The sequence below is a fragment of the Lycium ferocissimum genome, chromosome 7, assembly GCF_029784015.1.
Source record: "Lycium ferocissimum isolate CSIRO_LF1 chromosome 7, AGI_CSIRO_Lferr_CH_V1, whole genome shotgun sequence".
NCBI lineage: Eukaryota > Viridiplantae > Streptophyta > Magnoliopsida > Solanales > Solanaceae > Lycium > Lycium ferocissimum.
In genome coordinates, this window is record NC_081348.1 from 14,243,148 (window position 1) to 14,253,648 (window position 10,501).

The 10,501-nt window shown below is 30.0% G+C and overlaps 1 protein-coding gene across 1 annotated transcript; it reads right to left on the reverse strand.

Moving 5' to 3' along the window:
* Positions 1-567: 567 nt before the first annotated feature.
* Positions 568-1,281, reverse strand: LOC132061942 (uncharacterized). The gene has a single exon (XM_059454616.1). The coding sequence runs from the start codon at positions 1,279-1,281 to the stop codon at positions 568-570; it is 714 nt and encodes a 237-aa protein (XP_059310599.1).
* Between the last annotated feature and the right edge of the window lie 9,220 nt (positions 1,282-10,501).

Consider the following 10,501-nt stretch of genomic DNA (forward strand, 5'->3'; position numbering starts at 1 on the left):
GGGAAACGGGTTACAAGTTACGGGTTAAAATAATTGGGATTGAGAGCTTACGTGACTACTTTTTTCATACATTTGTCATTGAACATGGATTATTTAGGACACTCAAAAAATTTGAAAGATATATCTTGATCAAAATTCACTGGCAAAATTATTTTCTTTTCAGAAAAGATGAAGCAGAGCATGTAATATATGAACTTCTTCAAGACTGATACTTGCAATTAAACTAAGCATGTGACTACTGACTAACAAAAAGAATCAGCTTAATTGAGCACTCAAAGTTGATCAAAATCAACAAGTTTTATTAGTCAGATCAAAGGATTACTACTACTACTACAACTACTTCTACACATCAGAAGTTAACAAGCAAAAGAAGTTTAATACTCCTATCTAAAATCTACACTTCTTAGATACAAAACAAAACTATACACAAGAAAACAGTTCACAACAATTAATCTTCTTCTTCATGGCCAGACTCTTCAAAAATATTAATGGCTGCGTGTTAGATATTCCAAAAGTAGTACTATATTTTTTAAGGATCCAACACACACGAGTGCGGCAACATAGACCTCAATCTCCTACACTTTTCTCAGAACCACCTTCATTATCCGACCCATTTTCACCTTCCAAATACCTAACCCTTTTCCTCAATTCCACCAACTCCCTTTCCATTACATACATTTTCTCCTTCAACTCCATATTCTCTTCTTCCAATCTCTCTATATGTTCCTCCACGTCATCAACTCTGTAACCCGACCCGCCATTTCCCGGGTCATATATCATCTCAAACCGGCTCAAATCATGACTCAACCTCTTCTCAACTTCCTCAACATCACTATCCCAAGATACAATAACCCCTTCATCCGGATCATTCTCAGGTGACCTGACCCGGATAAGCCCGTTCATTGACCCGTACCCGTTTACACCCCACTCTTCCTTTGCCACGTCAGCTAAAACATCCCTTGCCGGAGAAAACTTGGGTGTTGGTAGGACAGCTGGCGTCACCGGATAAGGAGAAACTAAAGAGGCGATTCCACCGGATTTCTTTGCTCGGATTAGAAACGATGTCGTGTTGTGTGGAGTGAAAGGGGTAAAACGGTAATTTTCTCTTTGTTGTTTCTTTTTCTGATGAAAAAACCGGCGTGGTTTGTTGTTGGACCGGTTTGGTTTCCAATTACTCCGGTTCACGCTAGGTGTTTGTGAAACTTGGAAAGTTTGTTGATTTTTGGGCCGTGGTGGTGGCCAAGGGTGGTAACTCCGGTTCAGTAACTGAGACTGGTTCATGATCGTTGACGGTTCAGCGGTTAATTTCCGGTTCAGTACCAAAATTTGAAGGGGGAAAAAAAATAGAGTAAATTTTGATTGGAAAATTCCTAAGGATACTGGTTGGTTTTGTGAAGTGAAATGTTGGGGTTATGTGGAGAGAGGAAAAGGAGGGGGAGGGAGGCACGTGGAAATCACGTGGGATGACGGTAAAGTCTGAGATAAGTATGGAAACATGCGACCATAAGTGGTCGCATCAGCTGGGCCCAAAGTATGATTATGATAATTAGACGGATTGCACGAATTATAATTATGATAAGATATACTCTTGTGTCTTTTAACTATTATAGCTTTTTTTCTCTATATTATTTATATTTATAATTTATAACTATATATATAAAAGATTAAATTAATTAGACCCAAAAAAAAGGAAAAAGAAGCAAAAAATCTTCACGCTTTCGTCTACCACAAAATCAACTTGTGGAAGTGATTGTTTTTTTGACCATTGTGGTGGTTATGGCATAAAAAAAAAAAAATTTAAAAAAAAAATATATGTATTTGTGTATGTTGATATAACTACCAATTGTTGTGGTTGGTGGTGTATTTTTGTAAATTTTTCTATATATTTATTAAACACCAATCAATATTTAAAAGAAAAAAAAATATATTTATGTATTTTGTTCAAATTAATCCCATCAAATACATGGGTGGTGCAATCTCCAAACTATATGAGATTTAATTTAAAAAAAAAAAAAATACATTAGTTATGCTATCAAATACATGGGTAAATAAAATATATTGAACAAATCAATCAATATAAAAAAAAAAATACATGATATTTAATATAAAATACATATTAAAAAAATAAACAATCAAATACATCGTAAAAAAAAAAAAATCAATATTGAAAACTTCATCCCATATTAAAAAATCAAACACTTAATTTGAAATTTGAATTTTTACGTTTGAATGTTGAAGAATGCATGGAAGAAGAGAAACGTGTAAGGAAAGGAATATTACGGGATTAAAAAAAAAGGAGCTACCGCATGCTCGCCCCAACAAATACATGCTAAACACCAACCAATTTTTAGCTACGAATGGTAATATTAAAAAGGGTTATGGTACTACTCATTTGAGAAATTTTACCTTATAATTATGATAAGATATACTTTTGTGTCTTCTTTACTTTTTTTTCTATATTATTTATATTTATAATTTATAACTATATATATAGAAGCATGGGTTTAGACCGTGCTTCATCGTCGTCGTCCATAAAAAAAAAAATGGTGTGGGCCAAAAAAAAAAAAAAAATAAAAGTGGACTCCATATTAAAAAAAAAGTGAAATAATGTCAAAAAAAATCAAAAAAAAAGTACACCCCATATTAAAAAAAACAAACAATCAAATAATATTTATGTAATTTTCAAAAAAAAAAAAAAGTATCCCATTAAACAGTCAATAATGAAACGTGAGTTTCTATCACACATGGATAGCATATCAACCCATTAATGGGATCAACATCAAAAAAAAAAAAAAAAAAAAAAAGTGGAATATTAAAAAAATAAATAATGTAAAAAAAAAAGTGCAAAAAAATCAAACAATATTTATGTAATTTCCATCCCATATTATTGTTTTTCTTCAAAAGATCAAATGAAATTATTGCTAAGTAGCCAAACCATACAATTTTTTTTTTTTTTTATATTAGCGCGGGATCTAATTTAGATATTGAACTATTGTAATTGCTATTTCGCCATGTCATTTATTTGTTATATTTACTAAAATAAATATACTTAAAGTATTTATATTTTAAAACAAGATAGAATTTAATTACTTTTTTATTTTGATTCTTACTCTAATGAATGTGAAAAGAGATTAATGTCGTAAAAGAAAAAATAATATCAAATGGAGATCAAATAATGAATAAGGTAAATTAGTCAAATTATACTTCTAATTGACGTTTCCTTAAACAACCATGCAAAAGACAACATGACAAGTAAAATGAGCTAAACCGAGAATATTTACCAAAAATTAAAAATAGTAGTTCTTCATTTAAATAGAAAATCAAATTTCTACTTTGTTTCGTTTTAAACATGTAAAATTAATTTAACAATTTGAATTAGAATTATCCAAATCAAAATTTGATAAAAAAAATAATTAGTATTTTACACCTTTAAATTAATCGAGTTAAAATTGAAAGTATCAACTGATGCTTAAACATTGCTATTGTTTTATCTTAAAGAGAGGAAAATAGTTTCGTTTTAAACAAGTCTTCTCTTTTAAAAAGTATTAATAAATTTTTGCAGACTCGTTATTCGTAGCAAACACTAATATAATAAAGTTTTGGATATGGAGCACAAACTATAATGTTATATTAATCGTGTTTATCAAATTTCTATTTTGTTTCGTTTTAAACATGTAAAATTAAGTTAACAATTTGAATTAGAATTATCGAAATCAAATTTTGATAAAAAATAATAAGTATTTTACACCTTTAAATCAATCGAATTAAAATTGAAAGTATCAACTGATGCTTAAATATTCCTATTGTTTTATCTCAAAGAGAGGAAAATAGTTTCCTTTTAAACAAGACTCCTCTTTTAAAAAGTATAAATAATTTTTTGCAGACTTTGTATTCGTACCAAACACTAATATAATAAAGTTTTGGATACGGAGCACAAACTACAATATTATATTAATCGTGTTTTGAACATAGTATATATATATATATATATATATATATATATATATATATATATATATATGTGTGTGTGTGTGTGTGTGTGTGTGTGCGCGCGCATAAAAACAGTGCAAACTAATAATGTCAAAAAAAAAAAGTGTACCCCATATTAAAAAAGCAAATAATATTCGTGTAATTTCTAAAGTATCCCATTAAGTCAATAATGATGGATTCATTATCACATGCGTATCAACCCATTAGTGGGAGTAAATGAAATTATTGTACAGCAAAAAACATGGACCCCATAGTATTGCTTTTCTTCAAAACGTTACGTAGCCAAACCATAAAATTTTCTTTCTTTTTTTATATTAGACTGAGATGTAATCTAGATATTGAACTGTTGTATTTGCTATTCCGCCATGTTATTTATTTGTTATGTTTACTAAAATAAATATACTTAAAATACTTATATTTTAAAATAAGATAGAGTTTAATTACTTTTTCATTTTTTCCTTACTCTAATAAATGTGAAAAGAGATTAATGTCATAAAAGAAAAAATAATATTAAATGGAGATTAAATAATTAATAAGGTAAAAGGTAAATTAGTGAAATTATAATTCTAATTGACGTTTCCTTAAAAAACCGTGCGAAAGATAACATGACAAGTAAAATGAACTAAACCAAAAATATTTACCAAAAATTAAAAAATAGTAGTTCTTCATTTAAATAAAAAATCAAATATCTACTTTGTTTCATTTTAAACATGTAAAATTAATATAATAATTAGAATTAGAATTATCCAAATCAAAATTTGATAAAAAATAATAAGTTTTGTTTAGGCTCAATCTACATATATTAACAATAGAATATTTTACACCTTTAAATTAATCGAATTAAAATTCAAAGTATCAACCGATGCTTAAATATTGCTATTATTTTATGTCAAAGAGAGGAAAATAGTTTCCTTTTAAATACGTCTTCTCTTTTAAAAAGTATTAATAAATTTTTGTCAACTTAGTATTCGTAGCAAACAATACTATAATAAAGCTTTGGATACGGAGCACAAACTATAATGTTATATTAATCGTATTTTGAACATAATATATATATATATATATATATTACTTCACTACTATATAGAAAAGCTACTATATAGAAGAGCCGGTTTATAAGTAAGGGCAAAAAAATGACATTTTATACTTTATATTAGCAACTCTTCTAAAAAGTAGATAGAAATACTTTATTATATTTCTATTTTTTCTACTATATAGAAGCATCGGTTTACCCATGCTTCGTCGTCAATCACTCTTAAAAAAAAAAAAAATAAGGTGGACTCCATACTAAAAACACCAGGCAATATTTAAAAAAAAAAAGATAAAAAGTGGACTCCACCCTCTCCAAACTCATAAAAACAAAGTGGATCCCACCCTCTCCAAACTCATGAAAAAAAAAAAAAGTAAACCCCATATTAAAAAAAAAAAAAAAAAGCAATGTCAAAAAAAAAAAAAAAAAAAAAAAAAAGTGCACCCCATATATTAAAAAATCAAAAAATATTCATATAATTCCCAAAGTATCCCCATCAAGTCAATAATAGTGGATTCATTGCCACGTGCGTATCAACCCATTAGTGGGAGCAAATGAAATTATTGCACAACAAAAAACATGGACCCTATATTATTGCTTTTCTTCAAAAGGTTAAGTAGTCAAATATATACAATTTTCTTTCTTTTCTTATATTAGCCTGAGATATAATCTAGATATTTAATTGCTGTATTGCTATTCCGCCATGTCATTTATTTGTTATGTTTACTAAAATAAATATACTTAAAATATTTATATTTTAAAATAAGATAGAATTTAATTACTTTTTCATTTTTATTCTTACTCTAATAAATGTGAAAAAAGATTAATATCAAATGGAGATCAAATAATGAATAAGGTAAATTAGTCAAATTATAATTCTAATTGACGTTTCCTTAAAAAATCATGTAAAAGACAACATGACAAGTAAAATGAGCTAAACCGAGAATATTTACCAAAAATTTAAAAATAGTATTTCTTCGTTTAAATAGAAAATCAATTTCTACTTTGTTTCGTTTTAAACATGTAAAATTAATTTAATAATTTGAATTAGAATTATCCAAGTCAAAATTTGATAAAAAATAATAAGTATTTTACACCTTTAAATTAATCGAATTAAAATTGAAAGTATCAACTGATGCTTAAATATTATTATTGTTTTATCTCAAAGAGAGGAAGATAGTTTCCTTTTAAACAAGTTTTCTCTTTTAAAAAGTATTAATAAATTTTTGCCGACTTTTTATTCGTAGCAAACACGAATATAATAAAATTTTAGCTACGAAGCACAAACTACAATGTTATATTAATCGTGTTTTGAACATAGTGTATATATATATATATATATCCATAAAAACAGTACAAACTTATATATGTATATTATCAATATAAAATGTATATATATATATATATATTATCACTATCCAAACACAACTATATACACATAGATACACTATAATCCAAAGTGTTGGGCCCGTGCTCAGCACGGGCATAGGCTATCTAGTATTATATAGAAAAGCCAAGATGGTCGTCCAAGGGCAAAGTTGTCATTTTGCTCAATAGTAAAAGTGTATTCTTGTACAGTGTTTTCTGAGTGCTCAGCCCACGTGGCTTTTCTCAATGGTAAAAGTGTGGCCTTCTAATTTTATACACCTCTGACGAGTACACTGTACACCTAACATAAGGTAAAAGGCAATAGAAATTGGGACCCACATATTTTTTCTTGTTTGTTTGTACAAAAGCTTTATAAATTATACACGCAATGAATACTTGTACCAAAAGCTATATAACTTGTACACTTTAACCAACTGCTTTTTTATCTCACGTGGACATATGTCATATTACTTAATATTTATTTCCTTCTAATATATAGACGTATGCACTTTAATTTTAATTCTCCAACACATTTATTTCCTCCTTGCACTTTTACTTGTTTACTTTTGACTTTTCACGTTCTTGCTGAATATTTATTCTCTTCTCATGTATAGACGTATGCGCTCAATTTTAATTCTCCTACACAAATTTATTTCCTCCGTGCACTTTTACTTATTCACTTTTGACTTTTCACGTTCTTTAAGAATTAATAAATTCCATATGGACATATGTCATAGTACTGAATATTTTTTCTCTCCTCATGTATACACGTATGCACTTCAATTTTAATTCTCCAACACATATTTATTTCCTTCGGGCAATTTTACTTATTCACTTTTGACTTTTCACGTTCTTGCTGAATATTTATTCTCTTCTTATGTATACATGAATGCACTTCAATTTTAATTCTCCGACACATATTTGTTTCCTCCGTGCTCTTTTACTTGTTCACTTTTAACTTTTTACGTTCTTTAAGAATTAATAAATGAAGTACTCCCTCCATTCCATATTACTTGGCTACATTACTTGACTTTTCACGTTCTTTAAGAATTAATAAATGACGTACTCCCTTCGTCCCATATTACTTGGCCACGTTACTATACTTGACTTTTCACATTCTTTAAGACACTGCAGACCCGTGGGGACTTAAAAAGTAAACACACAAGAGGTAGAATTAATGTTCAACTTCTGAAATATACACATGTTATGATAAGTAAGAACCAAACATATACTTCTAAACATATACTTCTATAAAATAAATACTGTGTCCTTGGACGTGGACCCCATATTTCCCCACCCGCAACTCTCCCAATAAAATTTACATTGGGTCCCACATAGACAAATGGAGACGTGGGTCCCATATTACTAGCTTATTTACGTTTAACTAATCTCATATCTCCTTTCTTGCTTGTACCAAAATAATTTTGATTTGCGTTAAAATTTTATTCTTTACCTCCAGCATTAATTAATTTTGTAAATCATATAATAATACTAAAATAGGATTGTTCACTAAAATTTTCAAATAGTAATTCTTCATTAAGCAGAAGTCAAATTTGTATTTGTCCATTTTAAGCATTTGAAATTAGTTAAGATATTTGAATAATCTAAGTTTGAAAGATGAAGAATGGGACGACCAAGGACAAAAAGGTAATTTCAAAGCTAACATTTGGGAAATTTCTATTGTTATTTTGCTTGAAAGTTGTTGTACTAAAATGCTTTGCAGGTGTATGTTTTTTTCAATTGGACAAAAGACCCACATGTCAATTACTTTTCTTCATGTGGGTCCCATTCTGTTGCCAATTAAACTCCTATATCTTTAGTTTTTGTTTTCGTCCTAAGTAATTTAAATTTCAACCAAAAACAAAATTTGTTCCTAATTTCACAAGGAAGACTTAAGTAACATTGAGATGGAAATCCAATCCAACCAAACCAAATTACAAGCAACTCTGATACTGGGGCAAATGTTGTCCAAATATGTGAGTGGTAATTCATTTTGATACTGTTCTTCTCCAATTTGGACTTGCTTTAGGCAATTTTGCTTTGTGTCAGCTGAGTAACTTTTTGATCTGTTTCCATAGGCTGAGGGATGAGAATAGACACACTATTGAGAACATTCAGGTAATGTTTGAGATTTTTAAGGCAGAATTTTGCCTTTGTAAGGCAAAATTCTTGTTACACCCCGCACTTTCAGAGCATGAGCATGCCACGTACTTTACCGTAGTAATAGAGTATCGGAGACGTCCCATGAAGTTTTGGAAGGTACAAGCCATGAGAAGTACGTAACAATGAAGTAAAGAACGAATTATGACCTTGTAAGTCGTAATCGGGAAGGACAGCCTTAAAACCAAAGGACATGACCATTATCAAGTATGATTAGTGATAAATATCATGTAATCAGAGTTTCGGAGGATTTTGGGACCAAGCAAACCAACGAAAATAAGTTTGTCAAAAATTTGGAATAAGTTGGCAGAATTAAGGACAGAATTTTGGGTCAACTTTGGAGGGGTATATCTCCAGGTATATGGGGATTTTTAAGGTGTTTCAAAAGCCTAAAATGAATTTCGTCGAGTCTAGTTTCCAACGCAACAAACCGCTCGTTGATAGGACATCGGAGTAGAGAATTATGGACGTTACAAGTTCGACTGACAAAGCAGAAACGCGTGCCACAGTACTGCTACAGTAACTGACTTGCTACAATGAACCCGACCTGAATTTGACCCCTATATAAAGGGTAATAACCCCTTTTTTTCACCAGATTTTAGCCCAGAAATTTTAGAAATTAGAAGGGAGAGTGAGGGTATTAAAAAAGTGAGCAATTTTCAAGTAGCGGAGTAGTGGTTTAGGTCCGAGTAACACATGGTTGTGATTCTAGTATGTTTTACGGTGGATTTTAGCATGGATATTGAGGATATTGCTGTCTTAACAAGAAAAAAGGTATGAATCTTTTTCTTTTTAGTATTATTTAAGGCTTATTTACTGAGATAAAGTCGTTAAATAATTGTATAGTAAGTTGGTTAGTTATAGAAATTGGAAAACAAATACATAGTCGTTTTTTATGGCATATGTTGGTGTTGGAAATGATGTTATTACTATTGGTATTGTTGTTGATGTTGTTGGTTGCTGAATTGGAATTTCGGGCTAGGCATATAAACAGGGGAGATGCTGCCCGATTTTCGGCAGAATATAGAGTAGTTTGACTTGAAAGTCTAGTATAACTATACTATGATGAGTCTAATGATAGTGTGAATCCTCTTAAATGTAGACTCACGAATTCGAACGAATAAGTGTGGATAACTGGAGGTTGAACAGGTATGTTAAGGCTATTCCATCGTGGCAGGCTATTCCATCGTGGCAGAGTTGTTCAACAAATTATGCCTTAAGGCAGAACTTTGTTCAACACTCTGCAGGTCAATGTGCCTTAGACTATATTAAGTTATTTTAAGTTCTACCTTAAGGAAGAAGTTGACACTAAAATTGTGTAGGAATCTTTGCCTTAAGGCAGAACTTTGTTCAACACTCTGCAAGTCAAAGTGTGCCTTGGAAGTTGACACTAAAATTGTGTAGAAACTCCCGCCTTTGCTGCTAACTTTTTTCAACACTGCAGTCAAGTGCCTTAGACTATATTAAGTTATTTAAGTTCTACCTTAAGGCGTGTTGACACTAAAATTGGTAGGAATCTCTCGCCTTAAGGCAGACTTTGTTCAACACTCTGCAGGTCAAAGTGCCTTGGAGTAGATTAAGTTATTTTAAGTTCTGCCTTAAGGCAGATTTTTACTTACGTTGGAACACAATATTAGGCCTTAAAGCAGAAGTTGGGAAGTGCATTTGACTAGTAGTCAATAAAGTAGTCAACAACCTTATTTATTTCAGTCATACTAGTAGTCACATTAATTCATGGTGTTCAATATATTTGACTGAAAAAATTACTTTACACTATAAATAAGGACTTCTTTGTTCATTATAATATCACTATATTCTCACCTGAAATTCTTATCTAATTCTTGCAAGATAAAAAAAAATGAATGCATATTTTGAGAAAACTTTGACCAGATCCTATGTCCAAAATGATGATTTTGTATGTGTAAAATTTAGCATTTAACTTTTTTTATTCAT